Source organism: Hyperoodon ampullatus (genome assembly GCF_949752795.1).
Source record: "Hyperoodon ampullatus genome assembly, chromosome: 11".
Lineage (NCBI taxonomy): Eukaryota > Metazoa > Chordata > Mammalia > Artiodactyla > Ziphiidae > Hyperoodon > Hyperoodon ampullatus.
Genome location: NC_136924.1, coordinates 78,100,879 through 78,127,248, shown reverse-complemented (window position 1 = coordinate 78,127,248; position 26,370 = coordinate 78,100,879). Strand labels below are relative to the sequence as shown.

General features: G+C 41.7%; 1 protein-coding gene across 1 annotated transcript in view; it reads right to left on the bottom strand.

Moving 5' to 3' along the window:
* The window catches only part of TMTC1 (transmembrane O-mannosyltransferase targeting cadherins 1), a gene marked incomplete at its 3' end in the record, with an annotated part of 271,008 nt that overhangs the window by 19,806 nt on the left and 224,832 nt on the right, over positions 1 to 26,370 (bottom strand). The window contains exon 13 of the mRNA XM_079715105.1: positions 9,919 to 10,027. Within this exon, the coding sequence (XP_079571231.1) occupies positions 9,919 to 10,027 (109 nt within the window). The remainder of the gene's footprint in view (positions 1 to 9,918; positions 10,028 to 26,370) is intronic.

Below are 26,370 nucleotides of genomic sequence, written 5' to 3'. Positions count from 1 at the left end.
TGGAAACAACCTAAATGCCCATCAACAGATGAATGGATAAAGAAGATGTAGTGTGTGTGTATATATATATATATATGTGTATATATATATATAATGGAATATTACTCAGCCTTCAAAAAGAATGAAATAATGCCATTTGCAGCAACATGGATGGACCTAGAGATTATCATACCAAGCGAAGTAAGTCAGAAAGAGAAAGACAAATACCATATGATATCACTTGTATGTGGAATCTAAAATACAACACAAATGAACAAAACTACAAAACAGAAACAGACTCACAGACATTGAGAACAGACTTTTGGCTGCCAAGGCAGGGGGAGCGGGTAGGGAAGGGAAGGAAGGGGAGTTTGGGATCAGCAGAGGCAAACTATTATATATAGGATGGATAAACAACAAGGTCCTACTGTAGAGCACAGAGAACTATATTCAATGTCCTATGATAAACCATAATGGAAAAGAATATATAAAAAAAGAATGTGTATATATGTATTAACTGTACAGCAGAAATTAACACAACATTATAAATCAACTATACTTTAATAAAATTAAAAAAAAAAAAAGAATTGGGCTGCCAGTGCTTGGCTACATGGATTGGAATCCCAACCCCACCATTTACCGTCCCTGTGACCTTACTTCCCCTCTATGTACCCAAGTGTAACAAAGGGATAAAAATAGTACCTATTTCAGAGGGTTGTTCTGAGGATTAAATGGATTAAAACAAGTGAAGCCCTGAGAACAATGCCTAGTAAACAGTCAGCACTTTGTCATGTTAGCCTCTACTCTTTTTTTTTTTTTTTTTTTTTGCAGTACGCGGGCCTCTCACTGCTGTGGCCTCTCCCGTTGCGGAGCACGGGCTCCGGACGTGCAGGCTCAGTGGCCATGGCTCACGGGCCCAGCCGCTCCGCAGCATGTGGGATCTTCCTGGAGTGGGGCACGAACCCGTGTCCCCTGCATCGGCAGGCGGACTCTCAACCACTGCACCACCAGGGAAGCCCAGCCTCTACTCTTATTACTACTACTGGGAGTAGTATTTCATGAGCACATTTAAAAACAGATGGCATTAGTGTCAAACACTAACACTGGTCAAATGGTAACACAAGAAACTCAATATTTTTAGGAACTGATTACCTAGTTTAGGATTAGCCAGGGTATTTTTTTTTTTCTGGTTTCCTCTAAGAAATTGTTTATTGACCTCCATATCAGAAGATGATTAAGAAAAATTAAAAGGAAGAACACCCAAGTTAGTTATTTTTTTCTCATATGGAGTTAACTAAAGAGATTTGATGGGAAAGGAATTTGAAACGGTAGGCTAAAATGCCACATGGACAGGGTTGTGATACCTGACGTGGCCTCAGTAACAACGCCAGGGCACCTGAGCTCTAGAGCATCTGTATTTACCTCTTTACTACACTGCTCACATTGAGTTGTATTCCTTAGTTCATTTGTCTTTGAGCTCCTTAAATAGATGTATTTTGTTTTATTCATCCCCATGTCTTTGGCATCTATCTCCCAGTGGTGTAAGTAATAGTACCTCCCACATGTCAAGTATATAATGGACACAGAGGAGTGGGTGAGACAGACAATCCTGCCCACACAGACAACGGAGAGGGATTCAGGCAAGGAGACACTGTGATATATGGTAACAGTGTCACAAAAGGAGAAGCACAAGGTTCTTGGAAGGCAACCAGGAGTGATACCCAGACTGGTGTTTATATAGACAGATTCTCTACAACTATCATAAACCAAATGCCTGGAAACACTGGCTACCATTAACACCAGCAGCTGTGTAATACGAAGATATGCATGAAAAAAAATCTGTAGCTACTTGAGATCTTTAAAACATCCTTATAACCAAACTGTGGGAGAGCTGAAAGGTGTTTTTCCTGAAAGGAATAAAATTGATGTCCTCACATTCTAACTTGCTGAAGTCAGATACCACAGTTTTCAAGTGCAATTACTCTTATACCTGATTTAATTTTACCTTTTCCCCACATTCTTGCTGCTCCAGAATAGGCAAAGAGATTACCTTTTTCATCTAAAACCCATTTTGGGGTTTATGAGCTGGGTCTCCACAGGAATGCAATTTTCAAAGTCCAAAGAAGTAATGGGATTTAAAAGACCATCCATGTCTAGAGCAAGGAATCACATCCCATACCTTTGGTAACCCCCAAGGACAGTCTCAAGACTCTGGCTCTACGACAAATGTTTTCAATGTCTATCTTTCTTGTCCTTTCATTTGACTGTAAATTTCAAAGAATGATTAATTCCACTTATTAAAAAATGAAAGGGACCACCACTGAAGGAGAAAAATACCTTCTAGATGTTTATTTAAAACAAATTCCGGGCTTCCCTGGTGGCGCAGTGGTTGAGAGTCCGCCTGCCGATGCAGGGGACACGGGTTCGTGCCCTGGTCTGGGAAGATCCCACATGCCGCGGAGCGGCTGGGCCCGTGAGCCATGGCCGCTGAGCCTGCGCGTCCGGAGCCTGTGCTCCGCAACGGGAGAGGCCACAACAGCGAGAGGCCCGTGTACCACAAAAAAAAACAAAAAACAAATTCCACCTTCTCTGGAAGGGCAATGCATTTATCTTAAAAAGGAGTATCCTTAATCCCTCAAGTTCAATTTCATTTACCTCATCTGGCTAGATGTCCTGACCTAAGCGGATCACTCCCAGTCTCTACTGATTTGTGAGATCCAGAGGAAATGAATACGAGCTATTTATAGGACAATTTCAATTAAAAATGCTTGTGACCCAGAGAACGCTTCTGACAAATAATACTGTCACCAGAGTCTCCAACCAACAGCTGCCTCAGCATGAAATCGGCCTTCAAGGGCAATGGTTAAAAATGGGCAGCACGCAGCCATGGGCTCCTCTCTAAGGCTCAAAAGCATTTTCAGTGGGGTGGAAATGAAATGGGCCTCGCGGGATAGAGAAAACACCATCAACATCTCCACGTTTTACATGCTGTAATTACCGACATGGCATGTTTTTTACCTCAAGGAAGAGAAAGTGAAAAGTAGATCTGAAAAAGGACGTTTGACTGTCACTTATTCTCTTGGGCCAACGGATACACTTGGAAAAGATTTCTTATAGTTCAAGTTGCAGCAACCAGGAGGACAAAGGGACATGGGCTCAATGCAGCAATCTTCAAACTTCTTGGTTTGCACTCTAAAATGTACCGAGGACCCCAAAGAGCTTTGTTTATGTGGTCTACATCTATCAGTGTGTATCACAACAGGAATGAAGCTGAGAAATTTTTATTTAATAAACTAATAAATAAACTAATATTATTTATTTTAAATAATAAACAAACATAACAGATTTATAAGAAAATAACTATATTTTCCAAAGCCAAAAAAATTAGTGAGAATAGTCGCATTATTTTCTATTTTTCCAAGTCTTTTAAATGTCTGGCTTGATAGAAGACAGCTGGGTTCTTGTATCTATTTTTGTACTAATCTGTTTCTATATGTTTTTTAGTTGAAGTATGTGAAGAAACCTGGTCTCACACAGACATTTAGTTGGAAAGGAGAGATTATTTTCATACTCTTTTCATGACTGTGAATATATCATGTAGCCTCCAAAGAACCACTGTACACTGGGGAGAGAATGAGAGTAAAACAAGGCAAATTACTTGTTAGTATTATAAAAATTGCACCGGCCTTCTTGGACCTCAGGCGTCCCCGGTCAACCCTTTGTGAACCACTGACGTAATGAATGGCCTGTAACATATGTTCTTACTGTATGGCAGATGTAGGTTGTGATGTTCCAAAGTGGTGAAAGACCTACAGAGATGGGGCTGGAAGATTGTGCTCTGACATCATGGCCATGCGTCTGAGCTGCTTTCCAGAAGTACTTTCACTCTGGCCAATGATACAAGTACGCTGAGCTATCGTGTGTCTCCCCATTAGCCAAATGACTATTACAAACCTGGGAAGCGTAGGACCACTGAATGTTTAAACTCATGTCAGTGACTTTGCCAAGCAACTCTTTAAGACCCAGCGGCTCATAACATAAAGCAAAGATGCCTGCTTTCTCACCCTTTCCTTTGCTTTTACTTTCCTTACAAAACAGTTCTTCCCCCATCAGTCACTGACACGGACGTTTACGAAAAACGTGCGGCCAACATTTGATGTCTAATTCTCTCTCTCATTCAACTGAAATGAATCAATTAACTTGGCATTCCTCCTCACCAAGGACACGTTAGGTATTTCTAATCCTGAATTTTCTCATCACCCAGCAGACTCTGATCAATATCACCCTGTGACAGTTTAAGAAAGAAAGAAATGATCACTTTAAAGAGGAAATGCCAAGAATCATAAAATAAAAGCTAAAGAGAAAACACTATGACAAGTGTAAGCGACCACAGCTGTGTCACACTGTCAAGAGACCAGGAAGAGTGAGGGGAAGCTAAAGTTACATAGAATTGAAGCTTTCTCCATCTCCAAACTCTTCTCATGCCCTTTTGTCCTCATTCTCTGCACTTTCAGGCACATGACTTTCCTCCCATAAGAGGAAGGGATCGTACTGTTCCCCACCCGACAGCCCTCAGGTGGTCTAATTCCTGTAGGCAGAAAGCTTTTCCTAATAATTTTAATCTTGTTGATATCTAGAAGTTCTTAAGGTATCAGACTAAATATCACTCTTTGGCCAGCGCTCACTGCTCCCTGTATTAGGTTAGGTCCCTATAACATTCTCACTGGTACTCTATTCCCTCTTTGCCCTTTTGTCACAACTGAGTTAGACATCGGGGAAAGGGTGGTAATTCTTCGCTTAAGAGTATCCTTACCTTTTAGACTCTAAGTTCCATGAGTTGAGGCCCATACCTTGCTACTTCAGCAATTTCTAATACTTGGTGATACCTAAATGTTTAATAAATATGTGCTGAATAATTAAATCAATAAATTATTACGGTAGGGTTCAGCTCAAGGTGACCTGACCACACATGCAATGGTATATGTGTCTGAATCTACCCAAAAGATGGCACTTGTCAAAGAAGAGACACTGACCCTGGACCTCTCTTATTTTTGATCTATACTTCTAACTTATATTTTACTGTTCCAATTTTCTTTTCATTCTTGTATCAGGTGAAGTCATATCCCAAAATATATAAAAGAAAAATATTTTAAGTGTTATCAAATTAATTAATTGAGTTTTTCAATAGGCTATAAACCTGGGGCTAGCAATAATTTACAGTGGATCAAGTCATTATGTTAACTTCATTTCCTTTACTGCTAGTGTAATGCAAGCTATATAATCTATGGCAAGAGTAGCCTGGTTAAAAATGATGGTGGGCTTGTAAATGTTTACAATCCTATCAGTGAAGCTGGAGTACAGCCAGTTCTGAATGCTAATAGAAAACCAAAAGAGGCTAGTAAGCCAGAGACCATCCAGACTTCAAATCTAAGAGTTTATTTTCTGTCCTGTTTTCTTGACTTCTATGCTGCAGTAGACACAGAGGGGCAAATTTATTCTGGATCCTTTTATGTACCTAACATCTATGAAAACTCATGCTACTAGGTTTCCTCTATCATTTTTCTTCCCCCCTCCCACCTGGCCCCTTGTATACCTAACCTCATTAACTACAGCCCATTACCACAGTCCAATCATGGGACCCCAGCATCATACAGTGAAAGAGCAGTGGGGAAGGAATCAAGTTACCAGGCTCCAGTCTTGGTCCTGACACTAGTTATTTGTATGACCTTGAGCAGCACTTAATTCTGTGCACCTCTTTTTTTTTTTTTTTTTTTGTGGTACACGGGCCTCTCACTGTTGTGGCCTCTCCCGTTGTGGAGCACAGGCTCCGGACGCACAGGCTCAGCGGCCATGGCTCACGGGCCCAGCCGCTCCACCGCATGTGGGATCTTCCCGGACTGGGGCATGAACCCGTGTCCCCTGCATCGGCAGGTGGACTCTCAACCACTGCGCCACCAGGGAAGCCCTGTGCACCTCATATTTTTATCTACAAAATGAGAAGGTTAAAAATTCTTTAAGGTTTTCCTCCCCACACTACTCTTCATTTTCCCCTCAGAGGAATTACCTACTCATAATACGGACTCATTTATTTGAAGTCCTAAGTCTATCTTTAGCCCTGATCTCTCCCACTGCCATCTGTCCACATGCAATTTCCATTTAAATGTTCCGCTAACATTCAAGACTTAGAGGCTGCACACTGCTGGTGGCACAACATATTGGTACCACTCTTTTAGAAAGCAGTTTAGTAATACATCTCAAAAGTCATGAAATGCTGATGCTCTTTGATATGGGAATTCAACTTCTAGGAATCTATCATTAGGAAATGATTCAAAGTATTGTTTTAGGGCTTTCCTGGTGGCACAGTGGTTAAGAATCCATCTGCTAATGCAGGGGACACGGGTTTGAGCCCTGGTCCGGGAAGATCCCACATGCCGTGGAGCAACTAAGCCCGTGCGCCACAACTACTGAGCTTGCGTGCCATAACTACTGAAGCCTGCGTGCCTAGAGCCCATGCTCCACAACAAGAGAAGCCACCGCCATGAGTAACCTGGGCGCTGCAACTAGAGAAAAGCCCGCGCTCAGCGATGAAGACCCAAAGCAGCCAAAAATAAATAAATAAATAAATTAAACAAACACAAAAAAGTAACTTTTCATGAACTTGGAGTTCATCAGTTTAGAAAAGGAATACAACTTGAAACTTTTGGATACAGTATTTACTAAAACAAATTGCTTTTCACAATATTAACATGTTAATGCTTTATTTGTATAGAAATCATAGCACTAATTAAAATGGAGCCTTAAGTTATTCATGAAAATATTCATTAGCACTTGGTGTTACAGGGATAGTTTTAGACACTCTTAAAACATTAGATCCACATAGCTATCAATTTTCAGATTTGGAAACTGAGGCTCAGAGAGGTAAAGCACTCCTCACCAGAGTCTGTACAGGTGAGGAAGTGGGGTCTGTACATAGTCTGTACTATGAAGTGGGGTCTACAATCAGGCTGCCGCCCTGTTCACTGTCAAATGCTCCTAATAGCACAGCACAGGGGAACTGACCTCCAAAGTGCATTAAGTCCAGAGATGCTGTATGAATACCCGCCTGCTTTATACAGTGAAGTAGCCTGAGCCGTAGAGAAGGAACAGGCATACAAGGAAGACAAGGCTTTACTTATGAAACTTGCAGTCTTGTGAGGAAAAATAAACCTGACAAACTGTTTAAACTATAGTTCAGATGTTAATTCAAGAAATAAAAATATATGATTGGGGCTTCTCTGGTGGCGCAGTAGTTGAGAGTCCACGTGCGGATGCAGGGGACATGGGTTCGTGCCCCGGTCTGGGAAGGTCCCACATGCCGCGGAGCGGCTGGGCCCGTGAGCCATGGCCGCTGAGCCTGCGTGTCTGGAGCCTGTGTTCCGCAACGGGAGAGGCCACGAAAGTGAGAGGCCCGTGTACCGAAAAAAAAAAAAATATATATATATATGATTGGTTTGTGAGTTGATGCATGTTCCCAAAGATGTCACAGGAGCTCCGAGGAACATCTAACAACTCCCATGCGACGGGGAGGTGGATGAGTGCTGGCGGAGGACGTGAAAGTTGAACTGAATCTTGAAATATGAGGATGATTTAGAAGGAGAGAAAGAAAAGACGGCACTATAGGAAGATGGAACTGTGGGAATGTCTGTAAAGAGCTCCCCCAAAACAACACACCGTGTCATCACTGGTATTAGGTGAGTGACTTTGTCTTTTACCTACAGGGTAATTTGCATCAAGAAGAGCGCTTCAATGTTCACTATCTGTCCTGCCAAGCTGTGAAAAAAGATATGACTGGGAACTCAATGCAATGCTTTATTTATTCACTTACAGAGAAACTGAGGCAGCTTTCAAAAATATAGAGCACTAATTGAATAAAATAAATTATTAAGAAAAATGATACACTGAGTACAAGCAGCGCACACAGAAAAGCAGCCTATTCCATCCAGGTGGCGGTCAGTCGGAGGTGGCCCCAAGGGGGACGAAACTAGAATTGATTTTCTTAGCATTTGTAAGATCTTTCATGCAGTAGGTTAAAAATAAAGCAAAAAACGTGTAATTCAGGAGAAGGCTGGCTGTTCCTAATACTGAGACATGAGAGAAATTTCTCCCTCGAGTCCTCATTCAGAAGCCAGGGAACCATGTAACAGGTGTTGGCCTCAACCCCGCCCCAACCCTGCAGTTAGAAGGAGTAGTTTCACCTGGCTGTCCTCATGCTGTCCCTCAGTGCAGGACAAGGGCACGACGTGAGGCACAGTTCCGTTATGAAACAGCATGGTGGCCCACATGCCCAGCCCTACTTCAGATATGAGTAAAATCTAGATCATGTACTGGATTGCAGGAGCTACAGGGTCTTCAGTTCATATCCATTCATTTATTCACTCAGAATTTACTGCTTGCATACAACGTGACAGACATGGGGGAAAAGCCTTGAGTAAAAGACACAGCCATTCACATGGAGATTGGCTCACAGAAATATTCTAGTGGTGGGAGAAAGATCACAAATAGATGTATGTTAGATGGTGATAGATGCTCTGGGGAGAAATCAGCCAGGGCCAGGTGACAGAGAAACATGTGGGGCAGTGAGGGAGTTATTTTGAAAGGGTAATCACAGACAGCCCCCTGATACGGAACTATGTGGGCAGAAACCAGCATGAGATGAGGAAGGAACTCTAAGATGTCTGGCAGAACAGTGTTGCAGGCAAAAGGCACAGTTAGTGCAAAGGCCCTAACTTTGTGTGCGGCTTGTCTGAGTAGCTGCAAGACACCCAACCAGGCAGAGGCAGGGAGGGTCTTCCTATGAAAATGAAGGAGCCAGGATGAGGTGAGAAAAGGGAATAATGATGGAATCAATCTCTTCTTCAGGAAACTCCCACTGTGTCTGCTTCAACACAAGCCAAAGGCAGCTGAGGACTGCCGTGTATACCATAGAACACGACGATCATCACTTCAGCTTAAACATTGTGCTAAAACATGTATTAAAATCATCCACTACAGACACAGGCTTTTGTCTAAAGCCCACCTACACTATATGGAGAATATTAGAGCAAGACAACTAGACTTATCATTTCTGACACTTAAATATTCATTGAGTGTCCTAATTTTGTTTCCTGGTGAAACCTCCAAAGTTTTTGAAATGCAAATTGCACCCCTCTGTACCTGACATGCAGCATCAAATCATTCCTTATATTTAAGCCGATACTGCAGGGCATCTTTCAAAGGTGCTAAGTTTAATTTTAAAGACAATCTGGCAATTGTGTGATAGCAGAATCTACCTTCTATTGAGGGCACTTATGTGTGTCAACAAAACTATATCGTCAATTTAGAGAAGACAACTTATATTTGTTTTCCCCACAGCAGGGGGCATGCGTCCAGGACACCAAAAGTGGGATCAAATGGTTTAGGCACAGTGAGAAGAAGGAAAGGGAATCAAAATACCCCTCTGCTTTACACCGTGAGAAATGTTCTCTCTTAGGAGCCTGTCCTACAAGACTCTGTGATCTTCTAACAGTTATAAGACATAGGATCTGTAAGATTGGTAATTGGTTCCATAATGAGTTCAGAGATCTTAGTCCATTAGCAGTTTCCCAGAAAAATATGAGTAGTAATAAAACCAGCAGATACCATGTATTGTTCTTGGTAGATTTTGTCCCAAAGTGATGGAGAATATAGCAATGGCCTATATAATGGACCATCTTTGTCTAGAGGCCACCTACATACACAAAGAATATTGGAGTGAGAAAACTAGGTTTGTAATTTCTATCAAGAAGAAAACTGACATAGAGATCAGCTGTCTAATATGAGCTTACAAGTTAAATGATATATATAAAAATCTGTGTAATATTAATTTATATATTCAACAGAAACATTTAAAAATATTATGTGAAACTAAATGGAAACAATTACCTGCTCAGCCAGTAATGAAGCTAAGCTTGAATATGCATCTGCAAACTCAGGACCATATTTAATGGAATCTTTCAGTAAGATGATAGCCTCTTCCTTTTTCTCCTGAGACCTATAGGTTATAAGAGGGTAAAAAAGAACACCTTTTAATAAAACTTTAAATCCTCTGATTAGACTTGAAAATCTCATTTCTTTTAGCAAAGATTAACGGATTCACTCTGATTTTACTGCAAATGAATTACATTAGACTTCCTCCAGGTGCTAATAAGTTTCTGTCTCTGAATTCTCAATGGAAAGAGATGTTAAGATATAAATGACACTGCAGGTTATTCACTGATTTCTCTACCTTCCATTTCTCGCTGTGTGCTCTTGAGAGTTTTATTTTAAAATGTACAAGTTTATTAAGTAGAAAGTTTGACCTTCAGAGGAGCAATTTTGGGCACATGACCTGGGTGGCATGGGAGCCAGTTTTCAACCATGTGGAGGATGGTTTGAACCCCTGCAGTACTAACTGCACGGCTGCAGGCTGGGCTCCTAATGGGGGCTGAGCCACCTATCAGCAACAAGCCAGCCAAACTACCCACCTTCATCTTTGCTTTTATATCAAGAGAGATACCTTTTACACATAATTTGTGAAATTAGAAGATACTGTGACTACTGGCTGGCAAAGAATGATCAGCTCTTTTATCCTCATATTTTTATAAAAAATCGGGCTGATGATCTTCTTCATTTTAGTCTTCTCCCAGTGATTACATTTTTTATTTAAATAGAACTCAAGGCTTCAAAGTTGTGACCACTATTTTGGGCGCAAGTTCTCTTTCCTGTTAGTGCCATGGGGAAACACTGGGTCATTAGCCTGATATCAGTATCTCCGAAGCCAAAAATGTACGCTGGCAGTGATCAACTTTGCCATCAATACAATTCCACATACACTGACCACTTGCTAAATGCTAGACATTGTAATTGGCAAAAGAGGTGGAATGAAGAGTTGAACCACTGGAACTATGGAGGGCACACAGCCTAAGGGTCCCCCAACTGTATGAGTTACCAATACTGAATTGTGTGCTTATGTTTTTACTATGTAGGTCAATAATCATTTATTCAACAATGAATATGTACCAAATCCTCTGGTCAATTTTCATATAACATCATTAATTTAATTCTCACAACAATCCCATGCAGCAGGTATTACTGTCCTATTATACTCATTTTTCTAATGAGAAAAATTTGTATTCAGAAAAGTCAAGTGACTCATCATGTTCACGTAACTAGTGCTCTGAGTCAAGATCTGGTGCTGTTCCATCACGCTATACTTGCTTGTTCTAACTACTTAGAAATCCACCTCCTATGAGCTTGATGCCCGAAGTGTGAGCCATGGACCAGTGTCATCTACATCATCTAGGAGCTGGTTAGCAGTACAGAGTCTCAGGCCCCATCTGGACCTAAAGAATCCGACCCTGAATGTTAAAAAGATTCTCAGGTAATTTGTACTCACATTGAGATTTTAGTAGCACGGCTCCCTGAATTATCAAAGGCAGCTGAGAGTAGCTCCTGCTATAGAACCCCTATGTAGGGCTTCAGGCTCTACAGGATGAAGATCTATAGGGGAAAACTAGTATTGACTCCATACGTTTGAGTTCCAAGTACTAGAAGCAACATGTTACAAGACGATTTTACGTAGAAGACAGTCTCCTATCACAGACCTTGAAAAAAAAGTCATGTTTCCAGCAGAGGCATTGCATTCAATGTCTCTCTGGCATTCAATACACTATTCAATGTAGCAAACGTGAAAACATGTGTCATTGCATTAGCTATTTCCCAGGGGAGGTGGCTGTCCACACTATCCTCTCCTTAATGGGGTCTAACTAACTCAAACTCTGGCTCCTCTCGATGCATAGGCCTGCCCTTGGTATCAAGGTGTAACACCTGTGTCCTTAAGTGGCTCATCTTTGGGATGTGGCTTGAAAGTTGCGCGGTTATAAGAAACTGGCATTATAGCTCTCTTAGTGCTGCTTTCTTGTCAATTCATTCATTTAGTTGACAAACATTCAGAGTGTCTGTAAGACTCTATGGAAGACCACTATGCTTACATATGCTTGGGTTTCTAAAATATACCTTGAAGTAATTCTTCCATGGGCACGTTTTCAAATGAAAACTTTTTTTTTAACATCTTATAATTGCTTTACAATGTTGTGTTAGTTTCTGCTGTATAACAAAGTGAATCAGCTATACGTATACATACATACCATATCCTCTCCCCCTTGCGTCTCCCTCCCACCCTCCCTATCCCACCCCTCTAGGTCGTAGCAAAGCACCGAGCTGATCTCCCTGTGCTATGCAGTTGCTTCCCACTAGCTATCAGTTTTGCATTTGGTAGTGTATATATGTCCATGCCACTCTCTCACTTCGTCCCAGCTTACCCTTCCCCCTCCCCACGTCCTCAAGTCCATTCTCTACATCTGTGTCTTTATTCCTGTCCTGCCCCTAGGTTCATAAGAACCTTTTTTTTTTTGATTCCATATATATGTGTTAGCATACATATATAGTATTTGTTAGTATTTGTTTTTCTCGTTCTGACTTACTTCACTCTGTATGACAGACTCCACCTCACTACAAATAACTCAATTTCCTTTCTTTTTATGGCTGAGTAATATTCCATGGTATATATGTGCCACATCTTCTTTATCCATTCACCTGTCGATGGACACTTAGGTTGCTTCCATGTCCTGGCTATTGTAAATAGTGCTGCAATGTAAATTGTGGTACATGTCTCTTCTTGAATTATGGTTTTCTCATGGTATATGCCCAGTAGTGGGACTGCTGGGTCTTATGGTAGTTCTATTTTCATGAAAACTTACTTTTAATCCTGGTAATTTAACTACTGGTTTCATGGTTAGAAGAAGTCTTCCTCCAAGGATTTCGTAAATCTTTATTAACATTAATTTGGAAATTTTCCCAAAATCCAAAGGAAGATATAGATTTAGGAAACTGAGTCTGAAAATTAAGCCCCTCAGGACATAATTTAGCTTGGATATTCTTTAAAATCAGCAGAGAAAAAGCCACAACAATTTGATAGCAAAGAGTTAATGATTTTCATTTGTTATGACTCACATCAGTTAGAATGACAGCTTAATCTTTCATATATAAACTCAGTGAGGTTAATTACCACTTACTACAGTGAGTGAATCTAAATACTTGAGGTTGTCCATTCACATTCATGTGACATATTGGAAAAGTTAGCATCAAAGTTATGTACAGAGAACTTGAATTCTTTATGAAAAACTGTACCTCTATTAATCTCTTGAGGGACTGACTGATACACTTTTTAAAAAAAATAAATTTATTTATTTTTGGCTGTGTTGGGTCTTCATTGCTGTGTGCGGGCTTTCTCTAGTTGCGGCGAGCAGGGGCTACTCTTTGGTGTGGTGCATGGGCTCGAGGTGTGTGGGCTTCAGTAGCTGTAGGCACGCGGGCTCATTAGTTGTGGCTTGCAGGTTCTAGAGAGCAGCCTCAGTAGTTGTGGTGCACGGGCTTAGCTGCTCCACGGCATGTGGGATCTTCCCGGACCAGGGCTGGAACCCGTGTCCCCTGCATTGGCAGGTGAATTCTTAACCACTGTGCCACCAGGTAACTCCCTGACTGATATACTTTCAAAAAACATCTCATCATGTAATTTCACATGGTGTGTAAGTATTACGAGATGCAAAAACTGGGGCAGATGAGATTTTTCCTCTTAACTCTGCACTCTTGGATGACTCTGCTTTTCCCTGGGAGCCTTTGAAAGTCATTAGATCCCAATAGGGGTCAGGCACATGCCAAGTTGACAGATATTTTTAAATGTTTTTTTAAGAAAGCACAAGAAATTGATAAGTGGTAAATTTATTGTTGTTGTTTATGTTTCTGAAAGGAAGAGGAATAGCAGGAAGATATATTTCTTCTGTGGTTTCTCTTTCGCTCACCCTTTGGTAGGAGTTTATGAAATTGGTGTGGTTTTGACACAATAACTTACAGCAAATAATCACCTAAATAGAAGCTTCCTGGGTCATACAGTAACGTAATTACCACGTGAGAATTGAACTTCATTTCAACCTGTTTCTGAATTCAATAGCATCTTTTCATATCTGCATTATGGTCCATGTTTCTTTGCTAATTATCCCATATTAAAAAACAAGGGCAATATTCCCTCAATTCTATTGGATTATTGCAGCCTAGAGTGCATCTTACAGAGTTGTGCTTGCTAACACCTTAGTTCACACCCTGTTTCTAGTTCCCTCTTTCTCCTCCTTCTATTTACAGACAACTAAAAGATACATTTTTTTCCTAAAGCACTGCTTTCAACACATTCCCTTATATAAAGATCTTCATTAATGCCCTACTGCTTACAGATAGACTCTTAGTTTAAAACCCTCTATAGTATGGTTCTGACCAATGTTCCAAACGTACCCAGTGGTGTGGACTAGTGGGTACTAGTCCAGCCAGATTGAGTGGCCTTTGGTATCTATTCTACAGAACCTAAGAGATCACTACTCCACTGCTTCTCTGCCCTCACTGTAGGTTTAAAATCACTTGAAGTGCTTTTGTAAAGGCCTTAGTGTTCTGAGGTTGGGTCTTTTAATAGCTCTGATGATCCCCTTATCAGAGCTCCTAACCATGCAACACAATCAGAAACCATATAGATGCTACCTTTCTTAAATTTTGATTTTCTTTTTGAGCCTCCATTAAGAAGAAAAGATAAGGGAATCACTATTAAAAGCCTTGTTCTGGCCTCCAAGGGGGCAGCTGCCCTTTGTTCTTCAGCTCAACATTCTAAGCAGTAACTGGGCTTGAGCCCACTGGGCTTCTGCAAGGCCCTGGCACAGCACCTGAAGGGCTGCCCCAGTGCCTTCAGTGGGAGGGTGGGAGTCTATCAGTGAGGGCGCCACACAGGTAGGTTTTTAAAGCTTCAGGTTTCACAGTAGTTGTCTGCTGAACATTTACTCTCTGCTAAAGACAGAGTTAAGTGATTCCTTTGCATTATTTAATTCCCATTAAGCATTATGAATTATGCAAAATTATCTCCATTATAAAGATTTAGAAAACAATACTAGCAACCACCACCCCAACAAAAATAAAAACCTGAGATCTGGAGAGCTCACACGATTTGCCCCAACCACACAGCTACTATACGACTAAGATTCGAATATGCAACTTCAACTTTCGCGTGTTCCATCACCAGGCCATGATTGGCCTTTCTGCATCCACTCTGTTAAATGTCATGTGCTCTGTCTGTGACCATTACTAAGCTGTAAGCTCTTTCATAGGCAGGACCCATATCTTATTAATCTTACTTCTTTTATCCCAGAGACTAGTACAGCTATCTGCACAAATAGAAATTCAATAATTGCTAAATTATTTTTTAAAAACCATGGTTTTAATATTTTCTTTATTCCTAGGTCTTTGTAAATCTCCTTATATAAGCTTTCTTTTTAAATAACAGAGAATGATATAATTATCTATTTTGTATTTGTTTCTACAGCTTTTTCAATATTGTAGAAGTGATCCTAGAAGAAGAGAAGCATCCCAAGCCTTAGACTCATAAAAGAATTACAAGTATAGTTTCCATTTATTGAGCACTTCTTATTTAGCAGGCACTGTTAAGCAGCTTCTCTAGCTTAACTCTGCAGAGTAGCTAAAAGCACGAACTCAAAAGCCACAATGACTGGGTTATGACTCTATCTCCACTATTTCGTAGCTGTGCTCCCTTAGGCAAATTGTCTGTCCGCCCTGTGTCTCTGGCACACAGTAGGTATTACATATTTTGGCTTTTAGTAGCTCATTTAATGTTTCTAAAATCACCCATTAAAACCTATAATCCCCCTCACTTTTATTTATTTATTTTTAATTAATTAATTTGGTTTTTTTGGCTGCGTTGGGTCTTCGTTGCTGTGCGCGGGCTTCCTCTAGTTGCCGCGAGTGCGGGCTACTCTTCGTTGTGGTGCGCGGGCTTCTTATGCGGGCTACTCTTGCTGCGGAGCATGGGCTCTAGGCGTGTTGGGTTTCAGTAGTTGCGGCTCGTGGGCTCTAGAGCGCGGGCTCAGTAGTGTGGTGCACGGGCTTAGCTGCTCCGCAGCATGTGGGATCTTCCCGGACCAGGGCTCGAACCTGTTTCCCCTGCATCGGCAGGCAGATTCTTAAGCACTGCACCACCAGGGAAGTCACCTACCCCTCACACACACACTTTTAAAAATGTGGTGTTTTTGATATTCCTTCTAAAGTAATATATCAATACGTTCACATTTCAAATTATTCATGAGAAATTTAAGTTAGATGTTAGAGTGATTTTTCCTGTGCCTGGTCTTATACCATAATGGTTTTGGGGTGTAAAAATCATCATTAAATACACAACTGAATAGCACTGCACTAAATGTAAAATAACCCAGTAATAAGCAGAGTCAAAACCCCTAAAAACCTCATTCTAAGGCAAATGTCAAGCTGAGGAGGCCTAAATGGCAGACTGATAGTTCAGAATCCACTCAGCTGCTATTAGAGCCACACAAAGGAGTAGGTCTTCATTTTGTAGGGGTGATGGCTAAAGGTGAATATTTAAGCAAGAAAGAATTAGGAGCAATTTTGAATCTCTTTTTCAGCCATGCCAGGAAAGTTTCTTAGAAAAGAAAGTTTTAAGCAGTTATTTCCATGTAAAAAGGAATAACAAGAGAGGCAGAAAATTTCAAATAGACTTTACAAAATTCTTAATAATGGGAATTACCTTTGTATTCTGACAGTACAGGTCACCCCTGGGCCAGCATTAGACAGTATTAAAACTCCCTAATGCATTCTTTTTGGCTCTATAACAGGCAGTTTAGTGAAATCCAGAGCCCATTATCAATGTAAGCCCCCTCTATATAGGAATACTCTGTTAGCCATTTAGACTGAATTGACAAGTCAATTCAAAAGGGGGAAAATATGAAAATAACATCTTCCTCTGAATTCACCAAGCATGTGATACAGGTAACCAAGTCCACAGGTTGTTTTTCTGAATTCCAGAGAAAAAGCTTGAAGTACGTAGCTCATAATAGGTGAATAAATTGACAAAATGAAGCCTCAGTACATCCCCCATCCAATGAGGCACGGACACACGTTTTGTCTGGAGTCACAGAAAGGAACACTCTGACATCCTCTGGAAACTCACGTCACACTCAGGACACTGAGGTCTGTCTGAGCTTCTGTGAAGGATTCAGCAGGCACTGATGGAACTATTAGAGATCCCTGGGTACGTGGGAGAAGCAGGGAGGAGTGAAGCGCTCCTGGGTTAGGAAATATTTATTGCCTCTCTGCATCCTGAATGTCTTCATCTGCCAAAGAAAGTCACCAGCTGATGATCGACAATCCCCCATGACCTAAAATATTCTATCTTCACTTTTTCCTTAGATCAATTGTTCTCAAATTTTAGTGCTTAAGAATCATTCAGGGTTTGATAAAATGTAGGATCCCAGGCCTCATAAGATTCAGTAGGTCTGAGGTAGGGCCAAGGAATCATTCTTTTTTTTTTTTTTTTTTTTTTGCAGTATGCGAGCCTCTCACTGCCGTGGCCTCTCCCACTGTGGAGCACAGGCTCCGGACGCGCAGGCTCAGCGGCCATGGCTCACGGGCCCAGCCGCTCCGCGGCATGTGGGATCTTCCCGGACCGGGGCACGAACCCGCGTCCCCTGCATCGGCAGGCGGACTCTCAACCACTGCGCCACCAGGGAAGCCCCAAGGAATCATTCTTAAAAAGCACCTCAGGTGATTCTGGTGAGGGTGGTCTTCAGCCTATGCTTTAGAAACTCTGCCCTGGTTACTATGTGGGGTTTGCCTGACCAGTTGATCCTTGATATAAGGCTAAAATGTAACAGGATGAGGAAAGGTAAAAGAAGGAGAAAGAAGACTTTCTGGAACAATCGGAGCCAAAGAGAAGGGTCACAGTGGCCGGTTGATTTGCCCGGATGGGCGATACTTCTGGACGCCAGGTGATGTGGGGAGGCTGTAGTGGAGGTGCCTGGAGGGTGACGTTGCAATTGGAAGAGGCAGTTTTCTCTCTCGTAGAAGCTCTGTGGTGAATGTCTGCTTTTGTGCATCCAAGTCTTAGTGCCGGTGTTAGCCACATAGGCATCAACAGAAGTAAAAGTCTCCTAATGTTCTGCAAGCAAAACTCCAATCCCTTAAGTCTCCCCCAGGAATTTCCAAAAGGCTAAACTTCCTGAGAAGGGGTCCCTGGGACCAATAACATCTTCCTCATTGAGTTCATAAGAGAAGCATTAAGTAGAAATTAGATCTTGTTCATAATATGCAAATTTCGCCATTCAACATTTGTAGTTTCCCAGGGAATTTTCCCTTTGGTTATACAGCAGTGGGGCTGTTTTTCTCGTGTGTTAAGTAACAACATTTGCCTCATCTCACTTTCCTGGCTCGGTCTCAGTGACAGATAGTTAGAAAAAGCAAATTTTCTAAAAGCAATTTTTAGAAAATTCAGCACATTTTCTTTTAGTAATTAAGGACCTGTTAAGTTTGTCAATTTAGAAAACTTTTTGGATTCCTGTGTACAATCTCATGACACATTCATTTAAACTGAAAGCAGATGCTTGCTTTGAAAGAGTATTGACATTTTGGGAGAATCTGGGAAATGCAATAACAGAAATAAATGAATTTGGCAATCCCGTTGGCAGCAGTAAAATTTCCTGTTAACCACAGTGTGAACTTGGAATGCCAGGCAGTCTCTTAACTACCATTCCTTTGTTGGGGTGTTTTGTTGTTGTTGGATCCAGAAATGATGTCTCTCACAAAGGGAAAAGACTTTGATTTTGGGTGGGGAAGGGGGTGCTGATAGACTCTACCAGCTCCTCTGAAAAAACTGAATTGTGAAAGTCAAATTATGAATGTCTGACTAAGGCTATCTTTTCATAGCGCATGTTTTTCTGCGGCTCTACTGTCTTTCCTAGTAGAAGGAAAAGAAGAAAATTGGATCCTACCCTGAGTAGCCTCTTTTATGTTCTAGTTTACTGGGCGATGCAGTGGAAACCTAGTTTACAGGCCTTTGCCCTAGTGTTTCTGCTTGATTCTTTATGGAGGCCACGTAGGAGAACTGTCTGGAGGACAGGTTCATGTTAAGTGGTGGTGAAGACTGAAAAGCCATACTCACTATAGTTAGAATTATGAGTAGATCCCCTGCAATCCCTTCTCCCCCAGCAGTGGGTTTGCAGGACGAGTCAGGTCACTCACCGGAGAACAATGGGAGGTAGTCGGGTGCCCGCCCCGCCCTGTGTGGTGTGCGTGGCCTTTAACACCTCTCTCCCCAGCTGAAAGCTGAGGAAGGGAACGACGGACAGTTCTGATGCTGTCTCGTCACACAGCTGCAGGCTCGGAGACAGAGCTCACACGAAGACCTCACACAGGGGCTGGCACGGAGTAGGTCCTGAGGAAAGGTTCTTCCTGAGGACCCTCCTCCCTTGCTCCTTTGGCTCTTGAGGTCTTCTTCTGCTCGGTGAGGTCCCTGCCCTGGACCCTGGCAGCAGAATGCCTGCCCCCTGATGGCCTTGCTCCGGCACCACGTGTGCATGGAGGTGGGCTGGGAGGGGTGGGAGGACGAGTCCCAAGCCAGCATCTCTTCAAAGCACACAAAATATTTATGCCAAGCTCTTCCGTGATTTCAAGGAAAGCGTAGAAACCATGTCCCCAGGTTGGGACCTGGAAGAGAAGGCAGCTGAGACTAGCCTGGTTTAGCCAGGATTCACCTACCCGGCAGATAAAGAGTCATTTTGATGATGCAGTGGAATGCATGTCCCTGGCTTTGGCTCAGGCGGGTTGCTGTCTAAATCCCAGCTCTGCCCTCACCAGCTGTATGACTTGGGTTAGATGTTCCACCTCCATGAGCCTCAGTGGCCGAATCTGTGAAAGGTGCGCATTAATCTCTCCAGGCTCCTGTAATTGTGGAATAAACGCGCAAGGGCATCGTGCTTAGCAGAGCATTGTGCGCGTGGGACAATGCAGTCCCTGGCAGCTCCCTGGGCTCCTTCCCCTCTCCAGCTGGAGTCTCATCTGCATTTTCTACCTGAAGCCTCACTGATTTCTCAGCAAAGGCAGGATGCTGCTCCAAGGTAGTATTGCCTCTGAAAAGAAAAGGGACTTCCAAATTCCTTTCTGATCTTCCATTTACATTTCAGTAAAGAGATTAGAAACTTGGAGTCATGGTTAAACCCATAGATTCCTGCAGCTAGACAGCTTTACAGAATCACCTGGTCCCATCTCTTATTTTGAAGAGAAGGAAACTGAGTCTCAAGGAGGTTGAATATTGCCTGAAGCTGTTCAATAACAGGAATAGAAAATGTGTTACCTCCTTCTGATGTATTATTAATTTTATACTAAGAAGATAAGCTTCAAACTGAAGTGAGGAATTATATCCCTGGGCTAGTAGTAATTAATAATAACTAAGGCTTATTTCATCTTTATTGGGGGCTAGGTCCTACGTTAAGTACTTACACGCATTCTCCTATTTAGGACTCATGGAGAACCTGGTTACTAGTATTATTTTTACTTTATAAGTGAGTGATTGGAGCCATTGCAAGATCCAATTGTTCTCCCAAGGTCACACACTGCTATGTGGTAGAGCTGAGATCCAAACTCACCAAGCTCCACGACTCCTAGTCCTGAGGACAGCATGGGGAGACAGTCAGCGCGGCCGCGTGATGTAACCGAATGGCTGGCTCTAGAGGTCCCACTTCACAGCTCGTGTCACATGACCCCCCTCAGCGTCCCCGGATCTGTAACAGGGGAGTGAAGGTGCCTGCCCTCCACAAACCCTCAGTGGGCAGGTTCATGAGACGTGAGGAGGTGCTTTGTAGTTTGTCATTCAAGTGTCACTGTCCTTTTCACTTGGAGGAGGAGAGGTGGCAGAAATGTTGAGGGCAGTCAGCCCTGCAGTGGTGGCACCACAGGAAAGCACCAGGGTGGGCCCTGGACGACGGAGGGAGGTGGGCAGGATTAGTAAGGAGTCAGCAAGAAGGGAGGGAGCCTTAAAGCCTCCTTCTCCTCCCCAAGGTGCTTCCTGGGACAGACCCCCGCAGGCCACAGGCAAGCGGGAGTCAGAGTGGACCCAGACGACATGCATATTTCTCTTTCTGTCCCTGGTATTTCTCCTCCTGGTCTGCACAGAGCATTTTTAGATTTGAAAGTTTTTTGAGGCTCTCTGACAACTTACATTCTGAACTTAGCCTCTGTGTCAGGGCAAAGTTGATCTCCTACTGGGTTTGTGATAAAAAGTTGATGTGCCTGGTTCTCTAAAGTAAGACAATGTAGGCAAGAAGAAATTGCCAGTGAATACCTGCATTTCTAGTATTCTTTTAATTGATTTGTACCTTCTTTAAGCTATGAGTCAAGAGTTGTTCCAAGTCATTCCCCAGCACAGGAGCTTAAGGGCACTAGATTGCAAATGAGGCCAGGAAAGATTATGAGAGTTAAAGGGGTGGGAAAATGATTTTCGGGGCAGGAAAGACCACTGAAAACTCCTATACTTGACAAAGCAGTCTGGTCTGTTTAATTATCCTCTGTCAGAAATATTTATGCAAGGGAAGAAAATGATGACCTTCCAATGCCTTCAAGAGCGTATAAACAAAACAGGGGTTCTTTAAAGCTTGCTCTCCCTGACAGTACTTCCTGTGCAGAACTGTTTTCTGGCCTCAGGAGTGTTTATTGCACCCATCACAGCAAAAGCAAGGATTGAGAAAAGAGACCCTTCCTTCTTCCTTGCAAACCACACTATGGATTTAAAACAACTCACTCATGCTCAAATCATTGGTAAACACAGCATGACTGAGAAGAGTTTTGGTGGGGGAGAGTTACTTACAAAAATATTTTAATAATTAGCAATCTGTTTAGATACAAATAACTCCCAAATCTTGAGGAAGTAGGTAAACATTCTCATCATTCCCTAGATAATTCAGTTTTGTACAGACATAGAATATAAGATGATGAAATGCAAATGAAACAATATTTTGGGTGAACTAGAAGAGCTGTTACTTTAAAACCTCTGTAATATTCTCTCAAATGTAGCTTGCATGTTTCTATTTCTCAAACAGTGACCAGGGGAGTTTGGCTGGGTGTCTGGGTTTATACAGTGTGGGGAGCAGCAGAAAATAAGGGAGAAAGTGGCAGGATTATGGGAAGTCCTGAATGTTCATACGTTTGGACTGTATGTGTGTATGTGATGGAGAATCAATGACATTTAGAGGGAGGGTGGAAGAAGAGTAGATATTGGAAATGGAAAAGAAACAATGTGTTATAATACAAAAATGAAATAAAGAGCTTCAAAAACAGTGGGAGGTCAACAGTATCATATTCTTCACTTCAGAGAAATCATGGGGAGTGAGAGCCCAGAGAACCTTTGGAATTCACAGCTGATGTTTAGAGAGCAGCTCCACCTGAGGCTGAATGAACAGGTTGGGGGAAGGAGAAGCACCAAGTGCTAACCGTTTTTCTCACCAATTTGATCAGAGAAAGGAAGGAGTGAGGAGAACCACTTGAGGGAGTAGCTGAATGGAGACGTTCCCCAGGGGAATGTGGGGCATGAGGAAGTTTGTGGAATGGGAAGAATCTGCAGACCTAAGAGAATGCCCATGATAATGGACAGGGAAAGGTAGAGAAGATAATCAAGAACACATGTGGATTTTACACTAATGACTAATGGCTAAAATAAAAGAGACTGACGACACCAGATGTTAGTGAGGATGCTAAGCAAGTGGATCTCTCACCAGTGTTGATGGAGTGAAAAGCAGTACAATTACTTTGGAGAACTATTTGGCAGGTTCTTAAAACATTAAAGATACATCTACCCACAATTCTATTCCTAGGTATTTATCTCAGAATACTAAACATACAAACCTATAAACAAACCAAGTATCTACCCACAGGAAAATGGATAAACAAATTCCAGCATATTCACACAATGAAATACTACTCGTCAGTTAAAAAAAACATGGAACATGCAACAACGTGGATAAGACTCAAAAAAATCACGCTACTTGAAAATATTCAGATGCCAAAAAAGTATATATGAAATGTTCACCTTTAAATGAAGTTCTATGACGAGCTAAAACTAGTTTGTGGTGAAAAAATTTGAACAATGATTGCCTCAGGGGAGGGAGAAATTTACTGGAAAGAGGCATGAGGGGTCTTTCTGGGGTGAAATGTTCTATATGTTATTTTGGGGGTAATTACAACAGTATATAAAATTGCCAAAACTCATTGTACCAAACACTAAAGATTGTGCACTTTTGTGTTTAATTATGCCTCAGTTTAAAAAAAAAAACATATAACCACAGGTGTGAGCACTAGACTTATTAGGGAGGCAAGACAACCCTTCCTCCCTTGGAAGAACAAAAGAAGAGGGCATCTAGGAATATGTAAGAAATGAGGTAGGAAGAAGGGAAGCTGCAAAGATTAACCTTAAATGACTTGAATATTCTTAGTAAAAGTAAAGGATTATGCCATCTTCTGGGTGTGTGCATAGGCACTGAGGAGGGGAACAAAGGATACTTATACTAGGAAAACAGAAAATATTCGGGAGGTATTATAAGACCATAAGGGATGAATTTCTAATAGCTTTAACTCCTGATCCTGCTTTTCCCCCACAATGCTGTCTTCAGAGTTTTGTAAGGATCCCATCGGACTCAGATGTATGTTTTTACCTCCAACACTTGAGAGACTGGATGAGGGTCTAGGACACACATACAGAGACACCACATCTTGGAGCAGGGGCAGTGCAGTGAAAGATAATGTTAGATTACATATAAAAATAAAATTAGTCATTACAGTGGTCTTCAGTCTCTCAAAGCTTGACACTACCTAACAAATCTTGTCCTTGAGTATTTATTTAATTGGGGGAGGGAGTGATTAGGGAAAAAGGCTTAAAATGGTTCCCGGGGTGGGGAGAGGAATGATAATAAGAAAAAGTTGAGAACTATTGGTCTGCCTACAAAATGCAGGCAGTGGGGCAGGGGGTACCTTGAGTTGGAGGCACAGTTGAGCAAGTAAATGATGGTCAAGGTGTGAGTCTAAGCTGATGTCACATACATTAATGAAATAGATCAGATAAATGAGAGATGGGATTACACATTATAAACATAAAAATCAGAACAGAGGTTCTAACAATGGTAAAGAGCAGGGCCACTAGGAATGAGGGAGTAAGAGGGAAATAACATTTGTCCCAGAAGGGAGGCATGTCAACGTCAAGGTCTTAAAGGGAGAGACAATGTGAGCACAGAGAGAGCTTGGAGGTGGCAGGTTGTTATCCCACGACCCCTTCCAAGGGTCAGAAGGAGTGACTGAGAGGGGAAGGGAAGGGTGGGAAGAGGTTAATAAGGGAAGGGCAAAGAGGAACCTTTCAGAATTCAGGCAGTAGGGAATGAAAAGGTGTGCATAATTAAAAAGCCCATGGCATGGCCATGTCGGTGAATGGTCAAGGTGGAGCAGAAGTGGCAGGCCCTGGAGGGAAGGCAGCAGAGGAACTGGGTGATGGATGCAACCGAATTCACTAAAGGTTGCAGAGTTCCTGAGGATGACAGGAGAATGTACAAGGCTGTGACATGGCCCTGATGAGGATGGAGATGGTGTCAATGAGCTGCTGGACTGGGCTTCAAAAAAGCTGGAGAAGGAGACCTGGAGAGAGACAGGTGTGAACTACATAAAGACCCTGGGGAGAAATCGCAATGGGGTTAAGACTGCAGATAAGTAAGACTGGAGGTAACCTGGATGTTAACAGGTCACCATGGGAGTGGGGGTGGGAGGAGGATTTTATTCCAAGAGGAGGATGCACAAGTTGCCCACCCAAAGTTGACATCCTAATGTGCTGAGAAGGACCTCAAAAAGTTTTTCTTTATCCAGTGGGCTGGCATTTTGGATTCTCTGGGGTTTCAGGTAAAAGGTAGAGAAGGGGAGAACTGCTATCCTGAGTGTATAAACTTCCCTTTTATGAAAAAAGAGGCAGTGTGGTCAATGCCAAAGCTATAAGGAAATTTACCCCAAACACTGAAATTTATTTCAAAGCTAATGGTTACCCTTTTTTCCACATCCTTTTATTCTTTAGAAATTCAATTTTCTAAAGGAATAGCCTAAAGAAAATAAAATGTATATTGTTATCAAACTCATCTTCTAAATAGCTCAATTTTGGAAATTCTATTTCATTTTCTTCTGACTTTTGAATATAAGATTTATTGTAACACCCATCTAACACCCATATCCTATTATGTGAATAGAAGGTACTTTTGGCAATGGGAGGGACAATGCGATTCTTTAAAATGAAAACATTCTGTTTCAGTAGCAAATACCAGATACTGTTTTACCCCAGCAGTCACAGAAGCATTTTCCCATGCCCTGAATTAAAGTATTCTATTATGTTCTCTTGAGCCAGCAGGGATTTCTGCTCTTTCATCCATAAAAACTGTGTATGCTAATCTTGTCTATTTTCTTTTACATTTTAGGTTCCAAGCAAAGCCAACAATAATTAATATAAATTAAGAATGCTGGCATGGAAAGCTGTTCGTTATCGATCTGCCACACTGTAAACGTGCTGTACAGAATCATAACAGATTAGCTTCAAAGTCCAGGGAAATGGTCATGAAAGAGGTCAAATATGTTTGGATAAGAGTCAGTGACATGCACTGCTGTGAACAGGTCTAAAGCTGTCTGTCACGTAAGTCCAAGAATTCAAATGGAATTTAGGTTTCTGGGATGCTCTGACAGAACCACATCGTATTTAGAGTTTCTGGTCTGGACAAAAACTCATTTCTCTCAAAGTCAAGGTCATTAATAAAGGTCTGTGCTGTCCAATATAGCAGCCACTAACCACATGTGGCTATTGAACACTTGAAATATGACTAGTCTCAGGTATGCTGTATGTGTAAAACATACACTGGATTTCAAATATTAATTGTAAAAAAGAATGTACACTAGCACATGAATACTTTCACATGTTCAATTGAAAAATTAATTTTCATATTAATTATGTTAAAATGATAATATTTTGAATATACTGGGGTTACATAAAATATATTATTAATATTAGTTTCACCTTTTTATGTTTTAAAATATGGCTACCTGAAAAATTTAAATGATAGATTCTGGCTCTCATTGTATTTTCTGTTGGGCAGGGCTGCTCTGGGCTGTATCTCAGTTTTGAGATGAGCCACAAGGAGGCAGTAGAGGGTGGTGATTAAGGGCAAGGGTACTTGGACAGAAAGTTTGAGGTTCAATTCCCACAAATTCTATTTCCTCACTAAGGGACCTTGGCACCTAACTTACCTTCTCCAAATTTCAGTTTCTCATTTATAAAAGAGGAAAAGTGATAGTGTTCTCCACTCAGGGATGATCGAATCTAAACTGCTCATATCTAAGGAGATCACCGAGGTTCTTAGAAGGAGCATGAAGTTCTAGGTTACAAAAAAGAAC